Raw genomic sequence first — 22,960 nt, 5'->3', positions numbered from 1 at the left:
AAAACCTGTAGAGGAACATCCTGGTCTGTAGTGAGAGGGATTCGGGGACTACCCAGGAGTCCCCTAGGTCTGCTGTGCAGGATCGGCCAAATGGAGTAGCTTGAAATTGTCGATGGAGACAAAGCGATTTTCTTTAGAACCAGGCAGTGGTGGTAGTATGACAGTTCTGGTACAGTTTTTTCCCAGGACTGGAACCAGTGCACGATAAGAAGGACCGAACCACTTTTTCACAGCAATCTTTTCTCATACTAGATCCACAACTTTTGGAATGCAGCTGGTAGATGTTTTTGGTATATCCCTTATTCCCAAGGAGGCGGCACTGGCAGATGCATTGTAAGTCCTTTAAGACAGTGACACGTTCATTTATGTCAATTGGTGTATCTGCCGCCTCCGCAGCAGGACCGTCAAGATCTGTAACGTACATTTGTGTTCCGAACAGGCATTCGTATGAAGTACACCCCCCAGGGACCTTCTGGGCAGATTATTAAGTGCTCTCTGGGCTCTATACAGTTGTGTAAGCCAACTATGACCCGTGCATAATATTCTTGCTTTTAAGGATTGCTTTAAATCTGTTTCGTCGCTCCACAACACTATTTCCCTCGGGATGAAATGGAGGCGAGTAATGCAGTTGGACCCCTAGCAAAGCCATAGCGTCCCTGAATATCATTGAGGCAAAAGCAGGGCCCTTGTCCGAGTTCAAAAACCGCAACAGCATATGTGCTGATAAATCTTTAATAACAGTTCAGGCATCAGCCGAGCGTTGTGGCCAAACCCATAGAAATCTGTAGCATGAGTCAAAGACTAAAATGTATTTGTATGCACTACCCGGTGTCAGGGGACCACAATGGTCGAAGTACAAACATTGCAATGGTTTGTTGGAAATTAGGATGGGTGTCTGCGGTGGGTGTTTGACAGTGGAGTTTTTAATTTGCTGGCAGATGTCACAACAAAGGACATACTGCTTGGTTTGTTTGCAGAGACCTGGCCACCAGTAATGTGCTTGTAACAATAATATTGTAGCCGCCACACCAGCATTGGCAGAATCAACTCTCTCATGCGCTGCTTTGATCAATTCTGGTCTTTGATCTTTATTGGGAATCACATGATTATACACCCCTGGCAAAACTGCTAGGGCTGTCTTGAGGTATGATATGCAGTAGGAATATTTAGCAGGATATGCTTTTGGTAAGGGTGTGCAGCCAGCCGAAACTTTCACAGCTGCCAGTGTTTAACCATCCAATTTTGTTCTAGGTCGAGTTACTGCAACAGCAGATTTTGTGGCTACTGCTGATTTGGCTGCTTCATCAGTCAGGGTGCTGCGTGCAATGTGTAGTCCAACACGCTGATGTAGTGTATGTACAACATGGACACTGGGTAGCGTTTCCTTCAGATCCGCTACTTTCCCCCACAGAAGTCTGTGTTTAATGATGTCTCCTTTTGAATCTCTGAACCCATTCTGGCACCAGTAATGCAGATATTCATTAAAGGACTGAACACAATAATACAAATCACATACAATCAGGGTCAGCTGTTCAGCATCTGTATGTTCCAGTGCCAGCACCCGAGCCTTGAGCTCTGCTAGTTGTGCAGTGCAGTCCCCTAAGGTCTGCATGTATGTGTGTTGTGGATGGAATTCACCATACCTCATGTAGCCACTCACGACTGCACAAGAGGCAGAGTATTGATGTTTTGTGCCTATTGCTGGTTGGGCTGAACCATCAGAATACATAAGTGTTTGATATTGTTCAATAGGCAATATGTTTGCTGGAACTGGGTATTCAGGTTCGTATTGCAAACATTCCTGAGTTTGTAGTTTTGAGTAAAAAAATGTAGTCAACATCAGTAGCCATCAGAGACGTTCCCTATTGAATCCAACATGGATGTAATGCTTTAGCGATAGGAATGTTAGCTTTGGTCACACCCTCCTGGGCCGGGATGGGGGATATGACAATAATACGTTTCCCCTGGGCCAGAGGTCTCTGTTTGATGACAATCATCCAAACAGAAGTGAGAATTTTCTCAGCGGGAGCAAAGCATTGTTCTGCTGATTTTTATGCTATTGGGATGGTCTCATCCTCATTGAACATTACATAGGTGAAACCAATGGCACCAGCAATTACTCTGATGACCAGGTGTTTTTTGTTTTCCCTTGTATGTAGGTGTTTTGCTGCAAGCATGTATTGTAATGCTCTGAGAATGTGTGTGTATTTGACTGTCCAGTATTTGCTGGAAAGGTCATGACGTATGAAGCCATATAAAGGTTTAATGCGTTGTGAATAGTCTCCAATATAAGTTCTGCCAAAATGTAAAAGCCCAATAAAGACTGGAGCTTTTTAATGGTGTCTGCAGGTTGTAGTTGTGTGCATTTTTCCAAAAATTGGGGGGCAAGGCTCTTACCTCCATCTGACAATTTGTATCCTAGGAACGGGACACTAAGGAAGGCTAAATTTGTAGCCGCATTCAGAAAATCCCACAACAATGCAAGCTACCTGTCTAATATGTTGCATGAGGTCGTCGACAGTAAGGTAGATATCATCAACGTATGACAGGGCCCCCGGGTCAATGTTGTGTAAAATAGATGTAGCGCAAGCTAAAACAGTCCTGAACTGTTCTTGTAGCCTTGTGGGAGTCAGCAGATTTTTTTCTGAGAGCCTAAAGCACTGAAACTTGTTAGGTCCCTACTTTCAGGCACTATACTTTGGCAGAAAAACCCGTTGGAAATATCCAGGGTTATTTTGTATTTTATGCGCACTATATTGTCTATAAGTGCTGTGCTATGTGCATTTTGTATCGCAAATGTGCGTGTGTGACTGTTTGAATATCTGTAGTCTAAAACTATTCTATAACAATGGTCGGGTTTAGCAACACGAGGCAATGGATTGTTCATTGGTGAGACACAGGGTTCAGTTACTCCCTGATATTCTAACTGTGTGAGGATTTCCCTCACCAGTGCTTTTGCTTCATGCTTTATTGGATATTGGGGTTGAGCCTGAGGTTGGGATTTAATTGGTATTACGTGATAGAGGGAATCTTCATCCCACCCTACGTGGTTGCGGTATAACGCAGGTGTCTGCGCCACTGCCTAATCTAAAGCATGAATTTCTTTGAACATTCTGAGAACAAGGGGCAAGAAAGATTTTTCAATAATCTCTTCTCCATGGGGGAGATCACGGACAAATTCTGGTGGCCAATCCTTTTCGGACAGTAAAATATCATAAATAGTGACGCCGCCGTCCCAAAAGATAGCGTTGATTGTGCATTCAGTGCCACCCTCTAACTATAGTCACTTTATACACCCTGTCGGGCGTGGAGACACGAATGTTTGCAGTCTCAACTTGTAAGAAGTTACCAGTTGTTTTCACCTCCAGATGCTCATGAAGATCCCGGCGAACTACTGTGGCCTCTGCTGCACTGCCAGTGCCACTTCCTGTTCTTCAGTAAAGCCCTCTTCCTGAGTGGCATGTTCTATTGCAACTGCTGAAACCTTTTTCTTTTTGAACTGGGGTTTTTGTTGGGGAAGTTTCTCTTTTTTCTTAACAAAAACTTCGGATGAGTGTTGTGAGTCCTTTCTCGGTTTCACATACTCTGTTCGCTGCTCTGACCGCCCATCTCTCTCACTGCGTTTTTCCAGTGAGTCCTGAAAGGAACAAGATTGGAATCTATCAGTATATTGATATCTGTCAGGCATTTTTATATTATCTCTTTTTCTAAGATTTTATCTGTTTTGAGGGGTCTCCGAATGCGGATATTTCCTCTTTCTTTTTTAGGTGTTTGTTGCTTTTTATCCCAGCGCTTTTTAGAACTGTCAGGTGTTTGCTTGGCAGAGTCTTTATTGGATTTTCCCTGTAACAGCGATAATCTTTGGCAGCTCACGTTCTTGATCCTGTGCAGGAATGTCCCAGAGACCCATGCACATTGCAAGTGCAACTGCTTCCCTTTTAAGGTTACTTAACATTATTGAAGACACAGTGGCAAAATTGCCCATTAATTGCATCCGCAAGCCCAGGCCGGGGCAGTCTTGTATTCATTTTGAATTTGTTTTAAATTCCAGATGAATACAGGGCCAGAACTTGCACCCAGCTGAACTCCAGAAGATTGGCAAGTGTGAGTGTACTGTGTGCAGTAGTATAAAGCGTGACAAATACCGGGCCCCATGTGCTGAAATTATCGACTGTCTGAACCATTCCAAATGGCAAGCACATAGTGAGGATTCTGTTTGTTCTGAGGACACGTTTGAGGAAAGACTGCTTCAAGCACATTTATGTTTTTTAGCTAACCAAAACTGAATTTCCTCCCTCTTGGCGGGTACCTTACCCATTATCGAATGTACAGTTGCATGGTTAATGCCTGGCGTAACTGCATGTGGTTGAGCTGGGGCAGGTTAGTATTTAATGTTTGGATTACAAATTGTACTAACAGTCTGTATATTCCAGTGAGCTCTCTATATAAGTGGTGAACCTCAGCTACCGCTAAGGTTGTGGTGTACATGTAGCCAGTAAAGCCCAGGTCGGCCAGCATTGCTCAGAGGACTTAAATAACTTGGAATATTGTGTGTGGTAGGGCACCATCAAGCCAGTTATTATGGTCTTGATAAGATAGTGCTATTTCCAAATATGCATACATAAGCTCTGTATTGTGCAGGTACTTTTGCAGGTGTGTAGTGATGAAATGTGTTTGTGTTCCCATCAACTTCTGGAAAGGTGGCCCAAGAATAAAATGTTTCTGTTCTGTAGGATGGATGAGCCTCAACAACTAATGTAACTTGACCCCCCCTCCCGGGCTATTGGGCTATTAAGCCATTTGCCAATAAGTGTGGTATAAGGGGCAGTTACACGTTTACTGCAATTGCTACCCATTCCGGATTCGACATTGTAATAGTAAAAAGGTGTTTGTTCAGAGATAAGGACACCAAGTGGGGATTGATCCTTTTAAGGTTCAAGCTTTACCAACCTACAACACTAGGTAGGTATACCTACTTAGCTGAGGAGGAAATCCTCAATACCACGGAGGTCTCCATATACAGTATCGAGGTGTCTTTAGCCTTTAGTGAGACAGAGATACTTAGGAGGATCTGAAAATTAGCGGCATATTTATACTTTCTTTGTCCTGAATTAGCGTCATTTTTTTTTTTACACAAGTTCAATGCAAACTTAACTCCATATTTATATTTTGACTTTAGAACCGTCTAGCGTCAGAATATTGGAGTTAAAGTCATGTTTTGGATGTGTGAAACCACCTTGCGTCAATGAGATACAAGGTAGGCGTTCCCATCCAAAAAATGACCTAGCGCCTTATTTATCCTACCATGCAAAAATGGTGCACAGAGGAAGGCGGGCCTAAATTATGGTGCTAACGCCTGGGTCAGGGCAGGCGTTAGGGGAGCTGTGGACCCACTTCCATGGTCAAACACCATGGAAAGAGCCCACAGGTGCCCACTCCAGGCCCCAGGATCACTCCCACCCACACCAGAGGGACACCAGAGGATGGGGATTCCATCCCAGGTAAGTAGAGGTAAGTATTTAAAAAAATATTTTAAAGTACCATTGGGGACCCTGAAATGGGCTCCCCTACATGGCACTTGGTGCAGTGGCCATGCCCAGGGGACCCTTGTCCCCTGTGCTGGCCATTTGGGTGGTGGGCATGACTCCTGTCTTACATATGGGATGGATGTTCTTGCGTCAGAAAATGATGCTAGGCTGGTTAACTGCATTTTCTTGCCTTTAACCAGCCTAGAGTCATATTTTGGTGCAAAACCCGCTTCCCCAATACCGCCACCCACACCCGGATAACGTCGTTTTCCCAGACGCTAGCCCACCTTTTGCACCTGCTTGCTGGATTCCATAAGTTTGGCACCCGGCTGGCACTCTGGAATGACGGAAACCGGCGCTATACTTTTTGACGCAAAACTGCGTCAAAAAGTATAAGTATGGGCCTTAGTGCCTTACCAAATGATGGCGGTACCATGTTGCGTGCATTCTCATTATCCTAATGAGGCGACTAGATTTGGGCTGCAGAATCACCTGAACTGTGGGGTACCGAGTACAATTCCACACCATGTGAAGCTTGTCAGCCTTATTCAGGTGTCCCTGCTAACTAGCAGCGCCTCATCTCTGCCCAAGAACAGGGATGATTCTGGCAACCGGGCGCATGACAAGAAAGACTCCTCAGGGAAATCGTCCTCGATCAGATTCCATCCTTTTTGGTTACATTAGTCTCACACGGACAAAGACAAACAGAGGCTGAATATAGTTCAGTAAGCATTTATTGAAATAACTGCATCTTAGATAAAACAAGATGTCTTGCAATAGCTAGGATGATAAAACACACTAAGAGCAAAAGGGTGACAAGGATTGTGAAACACAAAAACAGGCTCACCGTACTGTCACTAGGAGTGATATATATCTTTCCTACCTAAGCTATGTCAGAGCACAGCATAATAAGCCCTAATCAAACCTTCCAGTTTCCTTCCTTGGAAGACATCATCCCCCGTACTTGAGCAAGGAAGCCTGTAATCTAGAGAGACACCATCCCCATATAGGCCAGGGATTCGGTAGTCTAAGCAAGCAGCTGCAGCGAAGGCAATCTGCAATCAGCATGTAGTCATGATCATCTGGCTGGAATCTCCCTCTAACGTGCATGAGACAAAGGAGTGTTTTTATAGTAAAACAGTTGATATTCTAAGAAAAGGTCCCCATGTAATGATATGTGTGTTTCTGTGAATGTTATAGACACAGTGTACCACTTTTGCTGGCAACCCTATCTGACTGCAGCCTTGAGGAAAGCACAAAGTGCAGTGCTAAGAACTTGATGCTTTCCTAGGCGAAAGAACAAACAGAGAAAATAAAACAACACAGCCAATGTGGCTAATGCTAGAAAAATAAAGCAATGCTGAATAAAATGTAACTGGGCTAAAGTGCAAAACAGCAGGACTAGTTTGCTAAAATAACGTGTATAAAATATAGCTAAAATAGCTATGCAACAGCAGCTTTCAGTGGACAAAGCGGAAGGGATCCCATCGTGACCCCTGCCCTTTTATGAATGAGTTACCACTACAAGTTTATAGTCATAAAAGATTTATGTTTTGCAACCAGAGCTTTGTCGCAAAGCATATTGTTCTAATTCAGTGTTCAGAAGAGATGCCCCTTCTGAATGCCAAACCGGTATTTTTGCGCAAACACAAATTGTGATTCAGTAATGTGTTACTGAATCGCAGTTTGATGTTTTTACATAAAGAAGAGCTTTTTTGAAGTTGTAAACAGCTGGTTTCTGTGAATCCGACTGTTTGCAACCTCAAAAAAGCATTGTACATCATCCCCAAAATGTTTTCAGCGTTAAAGGTTCTCTTGTCTTCAATACAGTCCTGTTTTTAGGAGCCTTCATTATACTCGTTCTTTACTTCCTAAGACATAGAAGGAAAGGAAAGAATACAATAACCCTGCTTCATAGGTCACCACATTTAGATGCCTAGACACTGGAGGGCCCGAACCCTTTCGGACAGGTATCCATGTAGCTAAATATTCAGACAGTTATCTATGTAGCTAAATATGGTTCCTGGAATGGGGACTAACCATACAGACCTGTTATTACCAATTCCTTTTTGGCATGTGTTCCTTGATTCTGATTTTGAGGATAAGCTTCTGATATTTACCACCTAAGATGGAGGGCAGAACGAGGGGGGAGGTAGACCAAAAGTTGGAGGACTTGACGTGTTTTGCTTTGTAGCTGTGTTGCCTCATCCTCTTAATTCGTAAGATAATTAAACATTTCCTAACTTTACCTAAACATTCCCTGAATGTAAACAGCAGAAAAGCCCCTCCTTGACGTTCTGAGCCTATACTCCAGGTACTGTGTCAGAAAGTAAGTGATATTGTCTCCCCTCACTCCAGCCCAGCCCATATCCCCTTTCTGCATCGCTATCATTTTCTCTCCCCTCTGTCCAGCACGGCTTTTCTCTCCCCACCACTGTTCTCTTTCACAACCTGATCTCCCTTTTAACCCGCAAATCATACAATGATCATACCTAGATATCTTCATGGCTGACAAGCAGTGCTCTACAAATCCACCTGTGACGTGCATGTGATTTCTTTTTTCAAATAACTTTAAGGGATACAGCATGTATACACGTAGAAGTGTGACTTGTGAAATCTGTTTAAATTAAAAGTAACTGATTGAGTGTTGGTCCTGTCTAAAAGCCTGTGGGTGCTGGATCCTTAAGTGTGGAGGAGAGGTGGGGCAGAGGAGACAGTGTAGACGGGAGTCGTGCCCAGTAGGCTAGTGGGAGGGATGCAGATATTTGGCAGTGTAGGGAGAGAGATGCAGGCAGGGTAGGATGCGAAGACAGAATGTCTCAAGTAAATGTGGAGCTCCTCAGAGTTCAGCGAGTGAGGTTTATATTATGAGGAGGTGTTTCTATAATTCTTCAGCTTGTTCCTGAAGGGTAGTTTAGTAGATACAAAATTGTAAGATTTATACATTTTATGCCAAAAATAACCGCTTCCTAAAGAGAGGGATTTGTCATGAATGGGGCTGTATTATTTGCCTCCAAATAGTCTACAGCTTTTTCTGTGGTTTCAGTGTTCATGAATTGAGATTTGCTTCTTTTATGTACTTCTAAGTGTTGTGACGTATGTGGTTTTCATCTAACATACTTTGCAGTTCTGGATTCTGGTTTCTGAATAACTAGTGCAAGATACAAAGAAAATTTAAATTTGCTATAAGTTGCAGATTGCAGTTTTTATGTCTTCCAGTGTCTACCACATTTATCTGTGGTTGCATTCTTGTGACTCCAGGCCATGGTTGCTTTGAATGCTGATGCTGTTTTACAGCCATTGTAGCCAGGTGCCTTGTTATGCCACAGAATGATGACACATGATTGCATCAACTGGTCTCAAACAGTTGTTCCCAGGACTCAAAGAATCCTTGCACCGAAGCTGGTTGCACCTTATGTACTATATCATCATTTGACATCATTTGACAATGTTTCTTTGTTTTCTTTAAGTTTGAGTGTGACAGTGCAGCTGTCTCAGACATTACCCTAAGGGCATTAAGAAGCACTACCAGGAGAGGGGCATTTTGGTAGCCAGCTGTACGTGTTTTGATTGGGAACCAATTGTGTGCTTCCACAGAAATGGTGTGTGCCCTCCACTCAGCTGGGATCATTTTGTTTATCTGGATACCTGAGATTGAACTTTCAGTGGCACATTCAGTGCATTGTAATACTACTAAATTGACTGAGATGATTACATAATTTATTTTGTTTTCCTCTGGCTGCTGCACAGACGGGAAAAGTGCAGTCTTTAACTTTAGACTTTAGTTTGTAGACTTGTGTTTGAAAACACATGGCTACACAAATCTACATGACTTTTTAATTGGAGCTTTACTGTGCAGCTGTCATCTGACCTTATTGTATTGTATTGTATTGTAATCGTATTTATATAGCGCTTACTACCCCTGACGAGGCGTCGAAGCGCTTTTCGATGAGTAGCACGCTACTCCGGAACCCAACAAGAGTTAGTGATGGATTAGTATCATTTAATAATGAGTACAGTTTTAGTATTATTATGAGTTAATTTGAGCCGCGGATATGAGAGTTTGTTAGTTAGATTGACTGGAGTAATGGAGGGGTGGAGGAGGAAAGAAATCCAGAAGTGTTAATTGGGAGTATATCCTTAATTTATGTGTTAATAAGAAATAGATTTCAGTTAGAGAGGGGCATAGGCTCCACCCACATATTCGTTTCCCTAAGTGCAGAATTTCATTGGGCTGAATGTGTGTGCTTCCACTAAGAAGACTAGTTTTATTATACTTTTTACCTTGTGGCAAAGTTTATATTCAGTTCAGCGATACGGAGTTCGTTATGGTGGCAAGTTAGTGATCGCGGCTACAGACCTGATCTGTTTATCATGAAATGTTATGATTAAGGCAGTAGGCCTTACATACTGTGAAAAGCGTATGTTAAAGGCAATAGGCATTTGGGTAGATTGTTATTACTCTAAATTAATTAAAGCCCACAGATAGGTATTTCTTTTTTCTCATATGGAACCTCATGAATTACCTTAGTAGGCGAGGGCTTTGGTGTTGATTACCTCCTTGTGTCAAACCAAAAACATAGAATATTTGCACAATGAGAATCCTTGTTAGGACCAGTCAGCAGAGCTAGTATGTTGCTTTGTCAACTGTTATTTTGGATACCTTTGCAGTTTTATGACTGTATGCCTGATGGTTGCCATGTGAGAAGCCTGACACTCAGTGCAGTAGGCTTGAGCTGCTTATGTAGAGAAGCCAGTGATAACGGTTATAAGCTTGATTGGTAGGCAGGGAACTGTTATGCCCAGTGCCATGGGTCTGGTCTGTTTATAAAAACTTATTACAAAGGCAGTAGGCCTGTCTTATTTACTGTGAAACGAATATGATAAATCCAAGAAGTCTCTGACAGTAGATTGCTATCACATAATGTAACAGGGCATAGCACAGTATCTGATTCCATGTAATTTCGCATATTGTCAAAGGAGGCAAAGATTTTGGTGTTGGTCACCCAGTCTGACAAACCATGTGAGTAGAAATTACTGTGATGATTCTTATTAGGGTTGTATATAGTGGCAAAACATGGGTACACACTTAAGGCCTTATCGGTTCACTGGGAAAAGTTGTTTGATTCCTTAGGTGTGATCTGTTTATAATGAAAAGGAATAACAAAGCATGTTGGCCTTATTTATTGTGAAAAGCATGTGTTAGGGGCTGTAAGAAATTGGATTAATGATTGACTGTGGTATGAGCCCTGGTCAAGCAACAACCACAATCCTTGTCAGGGTGAGGTACAAGCCAATCCTAAATGAACCTGTGCTCGGCTCTGGTAGCTTGACCCTGGGGAGTCAGGTTTAACTTAGGGGCAATGTGCAAAGTATTGTGCATCACTTCAAACAACAATAAAGTAAAAATAACTCCACATGTAAAGGATCAAACAGCAGATTTAAAAAAGAGAGTAATTTTTAATAAAACAACAGAACTCCAATTAGTGGTACTGGAGATATGCAAATTTGAGGATTTCAATGTAAATAGCTCCAAAAGGCACAAAGCTCAAACAGTGGATATCTGGTTGCGCCGGACCATGACAAAGACACTCGTTCAGGCCGACCATGATGGAATGTGGGCGAGCTACATGGACCCAGTTAGGCCTGCTGAAAAAAAGTACCTTAACTCCTGGTTTGCGGAGTATTGTGAAGGTCCGCTTTGAACCTGCATCGTGTAGCCAAAGCAATGCATTGGTTCCAAAATATAGGCAGATGTTAAAGTCAATAGACATATCAGGGTAGATTGTTATTACTCTGGCCCAGATTTAGAACTCAGTGTGCGGATTACTCAGTCACCAACCTGATGGATATCCCGTCTGGCGAGATCTAAATCAGGCTCTCTGTATTAAAAACTACAAATAGGTGTTTTGCTATACGGACTCTCACAGTTTGCAATAATAGGCAACAGCTTTGGTGCTGTTTTTCCATTCTGACAAAACGTGGTCATAGAATGTTTGTACTATCAGAATTCCTGTTAGACCCTCTTAAATGAGATAGTATGTGGCTTTGCCAACTATAATTTTTATACTATGTAATTTTATGACTATGCCTGATGGTTTACGTGTGGGAAATGTTGCATATAGTGCAGGAGGCATCATTTGAGTAATAATAACGTCTGATTGGTTTACAAAAACAATAGTTTTTGGTTATAGGTCTGATCTGTTTTTTAAGAAAAAGTATGATACATATATTAGGCCTGACATATTGATTCTGAAAATTGAATGTTAAAATCAAAAGGCAGTTAAAGGTGGGGTGTTATTTCTCTGCATTAAAATCTACAGATGGGTATTTTGTTAGATGAAATGTCATGGATTACCTTCGTAGGGAATGACTTTGGTGTTGTTACTACTTCTGCCAAACCCTAGGTGGGAGAAGATCTGCACTATAATAACTCTTGCTAGAATCTCTTCCAAGTTGTTCACCAAGATCTTGTAATGATAAGATAATCAATAAACAATACGTACATGCATTTATGGAAATATTTAACCATAAAGTTACATAAAGGATTTCTGAGTCCATTCTGTTCTGCCATTGGTCTGTCTGTCATTTACACTCTATTTCAGTTTACGACAGCAAACTGTGTGGGGCAATGGTTAAACATTTGTGTACATCCACCTGAAAATGAGTGTGCTTCAGTGTCAGAGCTGGTTGGCAGTACTTTAGTTTTGAATCTTCTAGTTGTATAATTCCCCTTTCATTTCTTTGCTTTTTTTCTTTTTCTTTTAAAGAACTCACTGCAGCTTTCCAGGCAGAGCTAACAGATCGCTTGCTTACTGCTCATTTGATCTGGGGGGCGCCTCATCCCTCATGGCCTCTTCTCTAAACTAGGAGACCATAAAGGAATGCTGTTGTCTATACTATCTCATTTTTTCGCTGTTCCAGGATGGCCAAAACATTGGTTCTAAATGTAATGGCTATGCTTGAACTTTAAAGCAACAGTAGACTATTTACAATACCTTTGCAAGATGGACAGTCGCTGCCATGTTTAATTTTGTTATTGAAATTTAAAGTCCGCTGTATTTAGATTGCAGCATGCTTTTTCTATTTGTATTTTTTTATTTGATCTTGCACATGTTGTCAAATTTGTGGGTGTTTTATTCCAGTTGTATCACTGGGTGAATGTAAGAATGAGCCCAGGGATTGATGAATGAATACGTGAATGCAAAGATGCATGACTGAGTGCATGTGTGATCACTTACTGAGTGCCTAAGCCCATCAGTGACACAAAAGACGCATACATCCATAAGGCAAACCTATTGACAATGCTTCTTGAATCTATCCATAGATCTTTTGCTAGGTTGTGCCCTTCTGTTCAGCAGTACGTGGCAATCCAACTTGCTCACTGTTTTGTCCGTCTCTCTAGGGAAGCGGTTGTGTCCAGGGGAGGGCCTGGCCCGCATGGAGATCTTCCTCTTCCTCACCGCCCTGCTGCAGAAGTTCACTTTCCATTCAGTCGCTGACCCCGCTAGCCTCGATATTGCTGACCTGAGGAGAGCATTTCGTAGAACAGGCCTGTCCTTTCAACTGAGTGCTGTCCCGCGGCAGGTTGCACAGGTCTGAAAATGCAGGAAAATGAAACAGAGAGCAATCAAAGGAATCAGTGAAGATCAAGCCTTTCAATAATAGCATAAAACAAATGGTTATTATTTGAGGTGCTATGTTGGTCAGTTTTCTGACCAGTAGTGAGTCAGAACTTTGATTACTGTTTATTTTAAATGTTGATTAAATTACAGAGTTGTAATAACTAAAACAAATTTGAACTTGAAGACCACTGTGTTTCCTTTCAGCTAAATCAAGTATATGCACAGTTCACAACTTCACTGTTGTTTTAACTAAATACATGCCCTTAAACTCCTTCATCCATTATTTCATGAGGCATTGTGTATGTTCCCTCTCCTTGCATGAGTGAGACAGTGCATGTTCAGTGCAATGTTATTTCATTGGCTGATTCCCCCTCCCCTGGTAACACCACTGGCTGTTATCCCTGCGAGTTAAAAACTGGAAGTTAACCTGAAGGTTGACTCGGTTTGTGACTGTCTCCTATCTATCTGTAACCTAAACGAGAATCTAAAGTAACTTGACATAAGTGTGTCATTTCTAGGCCACCTGGTTACCTGTTTTGCAGCATTGGTGACAAGGATGTTTCTTCTGTCGGATCACCATTGTAAACATCTATTACATCTCTGATGTAGCTAATTCTGTTAACTGAATGTTGATTTTTGTATCAAGATGTGAAGTGGTGGCTTTTCATTTAAAAGGGACAATAAAGACTGAAGTAAAACTAACAATATGATTATTCTATATAAACGTACGATCTTTTTGAGAAAGTTATTTCCCTCCAGTTTCTGCGATTAATGTTTTGATTGTCTAATAAAGCATTACATAATTAGTATTACATTATCTTGAATGGGTGAATAAATGAATGCACTTCTTTTTTTTGTTTGGCTGTTCTTTTATTGAGGATTAGGCATAGAAAAATAACATTATACAAGGCAGTGACAATGCAAAAAAAACAGCACAGACTTATATATACAATAATGTACGCCCGGCGTTGTAACAGCCATGATCAAAAGATCCAAAAGGACGGGGTTCCGTGCAATACATGTGGGGTTGAATGGAGTACATACCAACGGCTGCTATAAACTTTCGTACATGGATCCGTGAACCTAAACCCAGTTCAGTACCTCCTTCCCAAGTGAGGGGCAGGTCACTATATAACAGTAGGTCTGGCCAAAACCGGAATGGCACCTCGGCGCACTACTATAATGGTCCGGAGAGTGTGGGCATGGGATATCAGTGCCTAGTAAGGGGGCAGGCTCTCTACATCAGGGACCTCTGTGAAGCAAGGAGCGCGGCGAGCTGTGACAGCGTTGAGAAGGGAGTTAGGGCGTCGGGAGGACAATAGTGACCATGGAGAGTCCTCATCTCATGGTGACAGGATGTTAAGCAGCCATGCAATGCAAGATGTAGAATGGATAGTGGTAGGGCCCATAGACCATTGTAAAGGGGAGGAGAAAGAAGAGTAAAGTAGGAAAAGAGAGAGGAGAGGGGGCTCGGAAAAGAGAGAAAGACATGTAAAAGAGGAAGGGAGAGGAGAGGGTGGATATTGCGTGTGGGGTGGCAGGTAGGGAAAACAGAGGAATGAAATTCAGGAAACGTGGAGATAGATAAACAGAATATTGTTCACGAGAAGAGGGGAGGGGTAGGTGACAAGTAAGTTAACCGGGAAGAGAGGGGTGCGGATTGGGGGAAGAGAAGGGAGGGGGGAAAGAGTGGGAGACAGACAAAGAGAGAAAGGTAGCAGAGAAGACTGGGGTGACCCTGGTGGGTGGGGGCGTGGGAAAGTGAAGGGAGGGCAGGGGGGTAGAGAGGGACGGAGAGGGGAGGGGGGTATGGTGAGTGTACATGGTGCTCAGTGGTATGCAAGCCTTAGGAAGTGGGCCCAGGTTTTCTGAAACACCTCTGTCCGGTCCTATAGGGCATAAATCACATGCTCATGGATAGGAGTTTGGAACACTGAGGAGAGCCACTCATCATGGGAGAGGGGATTTGCGGCCCTCCAATGTCGTAGGATACAGAGTTTAGCCATAGCCAATGCTGTATATAGCAGACGCAGTTGCATGCGAGACATGTCCCTAGCATCGCCAGTATCATGCAGTAGAAGCAAGGATGCTGGAAGTGTAGGTAGTAAGGGCAGTACCTCCCTTAGCGTGTCCCCAACTTCCTTCCAGTACGGATGTATGATGGGACAATCACATAGTATATGCATTAGGTCACAGTGCAGGTTGGCAGCAGATCTGAGCTTCAAGGGTGCCCAGTACAAGTTGTGCAGGGTTCTAAAGAGACTAAATTTAATTATTGCTTCACTGACCCCTTTTTCCCAAACCTCTATGAGTGTACTCCAATCTTCCAAATCATAGTCTATCCACACACCTGTTTTTCACTTTGCCTTAAGGGATAAAAGAAGGGGTAAAGAGAAAAGGTGTTGGATCAGTAGTTTATGCATGCACGACGTCGCTCCGCGAAAAGAGCCTCAGGTTCACAAATAATCAAGCACAAGTGAGTGATACAAAGTCAGCGGGCGAGTGCCCATACGGCTGATAGGACAATGAGGAAGCTGTTGATATTGCCAGGAATAGTGGGCAGGGAGGCTGTACTCGGCCTATAGAGTCTGAAACGTCTTTAGTAGCCTGTTCTTGAGGAGATGGTCGACAGTTAGGATGCCCCTAGTTCGCCAGCCATCCCAGGCAATCATTTCTCTGCCTATCAGTAAGATGATATTGCCCCATAGTGGTGTGTGGGTGTGAATCTGAGGGTCAATTCCTAAATGGCTGTGTGCTCGACGCCATGAATGTGGCATGGCCTGCACCACTGGGTGGGCAGATTGTGACGTTGAGGCCTTGGCCCCATAGAGCACATCCAGGCCTCCCGATTCATTCAGGAGAACGAGTTCCGCCTGCACCCAGAGGGGTGGATCTGGTTTGCCCAGGAGCAGGAAGGCCAGCTGCGACAGGTGGAGTACCAAAGCATAATGTACCACAGAGGGCAAACCCAGGCCTCTGTGTTCTCGAAACGTGAAAAGCGTGGCCTTGGACAGCCTCGGCCACATGGAGCCCCATACAAATGTTCGTATGCAGTCATCCTCCTTCCACAGCATTGTAATGGTACCTATAGTGGAAACATCCCAAGAACGTACGTGTATCGGGGTAAAATCATCACCTGGATAACTTGTACCCTCCCCCAAAGGTAGAGTCCCAGTTGAGAACATTTCGCAAAGTCCTGTTGGGGGTGGGGGAGTAGGGCAGTGGTTCCCAAACTTTTTCGACCCGCGGTCCCTTCACCTACGTTGGCCATTGCCCGCGGCTCCCAATTATGTTACTTTTTTTTCGGGTGGGCGATGTACGCCCAGCCTCATGAGTACTTCAAATTTTCTCCCTGCAAATAAGTGGGATGTAGGCGATGAAGGTATTATCATTGGTAACAAAATAAAAATACAAGTTGTTTACTTTTTTTTAATTCAGTTAAGTCAGAAACAATACAATATTAAGAGCCAAAAATGTTTCCACAAATTAGCAACCTTTTTTGAACACATGTAAGATTAACCACACAACAAAGTTCTGTAGTAAATGTTTTTTAATTAACAAGAAAAACCAGGGAGTCTGAATGTAAACAAAATAGAATGGCCTATGTTTGGAAAATCCTAGTGAGATGGATGTGCTTGTTTTTCTTTACAAAGCTCCTCAAATCTTGGTGTTATTTTTGAGATCGCAACACGCATTTCTTTTTCAAGGTGAATTTTTGCCCTATATTTTGACTTTATCACTGCAACTGCTGAGAAACCAGCTTCACAAAGGTAGGAAGTAGAAAACGGGATCAAAACACGCAGGGAAATCTTGCTAATCACTGGGTATTCATCTTGAGTTTGGCACCAAAACTCAAGCAGTGACAGAGACTGGAATTGTACTTTTAATGTTGAGTCACTTGAAATGTCAATGAGCTGTTCTGTTCCTCGTTATTGAAATGCTGAGGTATCTCAGTATTGAAGGGGTCTCTCACCCATTTTATTGGCTCCACTTCATCCTCTGGGAAATATCTCTGAAGGTAAAAATGCAGTTGTTACAAATACAGAACAAAAACTGTCCTCAGTTCCTCCTTTAATGCCATCTCATTGTCTTCCAGAAACGTGTCCAATGAAGGAAAACATTTATAGTCACCTTTGCTTACACTGCCTTTCCAAAGGATGACTTTTTTCTTAAACCCTGAAACTTTGTCTGAGAGCTGCAAGATGTTAGTATTATTACCTTGCAAGGACTTGTTCAGTGTGTTCGGTTTTTCAAAAAGATCAGAAAGAAAAGCCATTTGTATTAGAAAGTCTGCATCAATAAATTTATCGGCAAAACAATTTTCATCATCGTGTAGATATTAGTATATTTAATTCCTAAGCTCATACACCCTAAGCAGGGAGTTACCGAGAGACAGGCATCGAGAACTGCTGTAGAACAAGAGGCATGAGTGTTCGGCACCCATGTCTTCACACAGCTTAGCAAAAAATCTTGCTTTCATTGGTCTTGTTTTAATGAAATGTATCACTTTGGTGACTATTTTCAGAATATTATGCAATTCTTCACTGAGGTTTCCTGCTGCTAGTGCTTCTCTGTGTATTATACAGTGTGTCCAAATAGCATTAGGTGCTTTAGACCGTATGCGAGCTTGAAGTCCTTGGTAGCATCCAACCATTGAACGACCCCCGTCTGTACAAACTCCAACACATCTCTCCCAGTCAATCTGATTCTGTACCATAAAATCATCCACAACCGCAAACAAATCTTGACCGGTAGTTCCACCTTTCATTTCCTTACAGAACAACAAATCCTGAACTATTTTTTTTCATTAACAAACCTGACATAGCAAATAAGATGTGTGTCTTTTTGGTTGTCTGTTGCCTCGTCCAATTGGAGTGCAAAGTCTTTGCCTTTTAAGTTACAGATGAGCTGATCGTTATTATCGTCAGCCATATCGTTTATCCTCCGGCTGATAGTATTATTAGAAAGAGGCACTTTGAGCAGCTGTTTACCAGCATCTTCGCCAAGCATGATGGTTACCATATCAACAGCAGCAGGCAAAATCAGCTCCTCTGCAGTAATGTGTGTTTTTTTACACTGTGCAACACAATAGGCCACTGTAAGGAAATGCCTCCTTGGCATGGTTGCCCCCTGACTTTTTGCCTTTGCTGATGCTATGTTTACAATTGAAAGTGTGCTGAGGCCTGCTAACCAGGCCCCAGCACCAGTGTTCTTTCCCTAACCTGTACTTTTGTATCCACAATTGGCAGACCCTGGCATACAGATAAGTCCCTTGTAACTGGTACTTCTAGTACCAAGGGCCCTGATGCCAAGGAAGGTCTCTAAGGGCTGCAGCATGTCTTATGCCACCCTGGAGACCTCTCACTCAGCACAGACACACTGCTTGCCAGCTTGTGTGTGCTAGTGAGAACAAAACGAGTAAGTCGACATGGCACTCCCCTCAGGGTGCCATGCCAGCCTCTCACTGCCTATGCAAGTATAGGTCAGTCACCCCTCTAGCAGGCCTTACAGCCCTAAGGCAGGGTGCACTATACCATAGGTGAGGGTACCAGTGCATGAGCATGGTACCCCTACAGTGTCTAAACAAAACCTTAGACATTGTAAGTGCAGGGTAGCCATAAGAGTATATGGTCTGGGAGTTTGTCAAACACAAACTCAACAGCACCATAATGGCTACACTGAAAACTGGGAAGTTTGGTATCAAACTTCTCAGCACAATAAATGCACACTGATGCCAGTGTACATTTTATTGCAAAATACACTCCAGAGGGCACCTTAGAGGTGCCCCCTGAAACTTAACCGACTGTCTGTGTAGGCTGACTAGTTCCAGCAGCCTGCCACACCAGAGACATGTTGCTGGCCCCATGGGGAGAGTGCCTTTGTCACTCTGAGGCCAGTAACAAAGCCTGCACTGGGTGGAGATGCTAACACCTCCCCCAGGCAGGAGCTGTGACACCTGGCGGTGAGCCTCAAAGGCTCACCCCTTTGTCACAGCCCAGCAGGGCACTCCAGCTTAGTGGAGTTGCCCGCCCCCTCCGGCCACGGCCCCCACTTTTGGCGGCAAGGCTGGAGGGAACAAAGAAAGCAACAAGGAGGAGTCACTGGCCAGTCAGGACAGCCCCTAAGGTGTCCTGAGCTGAGGTGACTCTAACTTTTAGAAATCCTCCATCTTGCAGATGGAGGATTCCCCCAATAGGGTTAGGATTGTGACCCCCTCCCCTTGGGAGGAGGCACAAAGAGGGTGTACCCACCCTCAGGGCTAGTCGCCATTGGCTACTAACCCCCCAGACCTAAACACGCCCTTAAATTTAGTATTTAAGGGCTACCCTGAACCCTAGAAAATTAGATTCCTGCAAACTACAAGAAGAAGGACTGCCTAGCTGAAAACCCCTGCAGAGGAAGATCAGAAGACGACAACTGCCTTGGCTCCAGAAACTCACCGGCCTGTCTCCTGCCTTCCAAAGAACTCTGCTCCAGCGACGCCTTCCAAGGGACCAGCGACCTCTGAATCCTCTGAGGACTGCCCTGCTTCGAAAAAGACAAGAAACTCCCGAGGACAGCGGACCTGCTCCAAAAAGACTGCAACTTTGTTTCAAGGAGCAGCTTTAAAGACCCTGCAATCTCCCCGCAAGAAGCGTGAGACTTGCAACACTGCACCCGGCGACCCCGACTCGGCTGGTGGAGAACCAACACCTCAGGGAGGACCCCCGGACTACTCTACTACTGTGAGTACCAAAACCTGTCCCCCCTGAGCCCCCACAGCGCCGCCTGCAGAGGGAATCCCGAGGCTTCCCCTGACCGCGACTCTCTGAAACCCAAGTCCCAACGCCTGGAAAAGACCCTGCACCCGCAGCCCCCAGGACCTGAAGGACCGGACTTTCACTGGAGAAGTGACCCCCAGGAGTCCCTCTCCCTTGCCCAAGTGGAGGTTTCCCCGAGGAAGCCCCCCCTTGCCTGCCTGCAGCGCTGAAGAGATCCGTTGATCTCTCATAGACTAACATTGCCAACCCGACGCTTGTTTCTACACTGCACCCGGCCGCCCCCGCGCTGCTGAGGGTGAAATTTCTGTGTGGGCTTGTGTCCCCCCCGGTGCCCTACAAAACCCCCCTGGTCTGCCCTCCGAAGACGCGGGTACTTACCTGCAAGCAGACCGGAACCGGGGCACCCCCTTCTCTCCATTCTAGCCTATGCGTTTTGGGCACCACTTTGAACTCTGCACCTGACCGGCCCTGAGCTGCTGGTGTGGTGACTTTGGGGTTGCTCTGAACCCCCAACGGTGGGCTACCTTGGACCAAGAACTGAACCCTGTAAGTGTCTTACTTACCTGGTAAAACTAACAAAAACTTACCTCCCCCAGGAACTGTGAAAATTGCACTGTGTCCACTTTTAAAGTAGCTATTTGTGAATAACTTGAAAAGTATACATGCAATTGAAATGATTCAAAGTTCCTAATGTACTTACCTGCAATACCTTTCAAACAAGATATTACATGTTAAATTTGAACCTGTGGTTCTTAAAATAAACTAAGAAAAGATATTTTTCTATAACAAAACCTATTGGCTGGATTTGTCTCTGAGTGTGTGTACCTCATTTATTGTCTATGTGTATGTACAACAAATGCTTAACACTACTCCTTGGATAAGCCTACTGCTCGACCACACTACCACAAAATAGAGCATTAGTATTATCTATTTTTACCACTATTTTACCTCTAAGGGGAACCCTTGGACTCTGTGCATGCTATTCCTTACTTTGAAATAGCACATACAGAGCCAACTTCCTACAGCCACTTTATAAGAAGACAAGAGGGCGTTACTGTTAACTTTGGCTTGTTTTGAGAAAGTGGTCTTTTGTAACTTGGCTTCTGTTAGTTTTCTTTGGAAAAATTCCCTTGGCTTTCCAACCACATTTTGGTGAATACTTTCAAGATGACACTTTAGTTTACTTGGAAGCATGGATTCTAAAGCCAAAACTTTTAAACAGATTACACATTGAGGACGCTCCTCATTATTAACCTGTACACATGTGAAACCATAATCTAGATACCTGTCATCATACTTTCTGTACTTGGTTTTTTGCTTCCCATCCTCTTTTTTCTCTGAAGAACCGGAGACTTCACTTTGCCCAGACGAACTTGAACTTGGTATTAAAAATCTCTTCATTGTCAATCATAAAGATGCCAATCAGTTCAGACGTAGAAGAGAAGAGAAGAAAGGGCGGAAATGAATCAACAAAACAATATAATATAGGTCCTTCTGTTTATTGAGTTCCTTGTCTTCTTTTCTTTTCCTTAGCAGGCTCAGGCTGGTATCTCCAGGCTTCTTCTGGGTTCCATCCACAGTCCCCTCTAAATAATAAGCCTTAAGTTAAGGATAAAGCATCCAGGTAAGTATACGAAGATCTAAAGCTATTCTCTTTCTACTCTACTTTTATTTTAGTTGCACATGATGATGGCGACCACTGTGACTTCATTGATATCAAAGAAAAAAAGGTCATTCCTTTTTAATGAAATTGGAGATCAGCAAATTTGTTCAAAGGATGAAGGAAGCCAATTTGCAGCTGCTACATCAGACTGTCAGTTGAAATGGAAAATATCACACTTCAACCATTCCTGGTCCCATCAAATGAGATATCAACTTTTTTCATCAACATCAACAGTTATAATTTTATAATGGATTATGTTTTCACTATCTGCCCAATTCTCTGAAATAATCAACCAATCCCTTTTGTGCTTTTTTAACCAAGATTAATAAAAAATGTAGGATGTCATGACATTTGCTGCTTAGAATAGTTTTCGTCATTTTTCTGGCAGAATCGTGATAGCAATCAACAGTAGTGCAAGAGCTATAGAAAAAGGAAAGTTCACATTCCCACAGGTCAGGACTAAGAATAGAAATAATCGAAATACAGAAGAATAAAATAGCACAGGGAAACTATGCTGATTTTCAGCGCTATGGTTGCAACCAACAACACAGGAAACATGAGCAACTCTAACTCAGTTCATAAATTAAATGCTGGGTAGGAACCACTTCACATACCTGCTCATACTTCAATGAAGTAATCTGCAGGTACCAATGTGTTCTTTGAATGATGGATCCAGCTTTGGCAACAGCAAGTGATACACCACAGATTGCTGGACTGCCTGGAATACCCGGTTCACTGGGTTCGGCTGGTGCAATGGATCGGCTTTTCCACAGCAGTGTGCTTCTTCCCTACGCAGATTTAAAAGCGATAAGACAAATTATTACTGTTTTTTTCAATTACCAAGCTTACCAAAGGCATCTATTTTTGTTAATTCAGTGTTACACCCAAATAATGATCTGTATTTGTTTCAAATAGTACATATAACTTCAAATATTCTTAATGTATGTTACAGCTGCATTGATGCTATGTACTGTTATCTGACTATAATTGAAGTGAAAACAACAAGGTGATGGATGAAATGCTTGAAATAATTACTTGGGGCTCACCTTTGGAGCACACATTCTGCCTTCAATCTGGAAACTTTCTCCTCTAACACTACTTAACAGTACTTGATCATTAACCAGTGCTTAATTTTAGCTTGTTTCCGATGCAGAGCACCAGCACTTATTTTTGAGGGCCAGCACTTATTTTTCTGCCTCAAGCATTTACCGTGAGCAAAAGACACAAATGGGAAAGACTGAGGAAGATGAAAAACTAAATAGTGTCACAATAGGAGAAAACAGAAAGCTGCAAGAGTGAGCTGAAGGAGAAGGAAGTGGTTTTAAAATCATTGAAGAGGCCTGAGATGGATCTAGTATTACACTGCCTCAGTATTCCGTTTTC

The 22,960-nt window shown here is 43.2% G+C and overlaps 1 protein-coding gene across 3 annotated transcripts in view; it reads left to right on the top strand.

Annotated features, from left to right (window-relative positions):
• The window catches only part of LOC138259314 (cytochrome P450 2B19-like), a 566,037-nt gene extending 552,034 nt beyond the window's left edge, over nt 1-14,003 (top strand). For all 3 annotated transcript variants that reach the window (XM_069206941.1, XM_069206940.1, XM_069206942.1), the window contains one exon: nt 12,934-14,003. In XM_069206941.1, coding sequence (XP_069063042.1) covers nt 12,934-13,059 — 126 coding nt within the window. In that variant the 3' untranslated portion in view covers nt 13,060-14,003. The remainder of the gene's footprint in view (nt 1-12,933) is intronic.
• The last annotated feature ends 8,957 nt before the right edge of the window (nt 14,004-22,960 follow it).

The sequence above is a fragment of the Pleurodeles waltl genome, chromosome 9 (genome assembly GCF_031143425.1).
Source record: "Pleurodeles waltl isolate 20211129_DDA chromosome 9, aPleWal1.hap1.20221129, whole genome shotgun sequence".
Taxonomy (NCBI): Eukaryota; Metazoa; Chordata; class Amphibia; order Caudata; family Salamandridae; genus Pleurodeles; species Pleurodeles waltl.
This window is presented reverse-complemented; position numbering and strand designations above follow the sequence as displayed.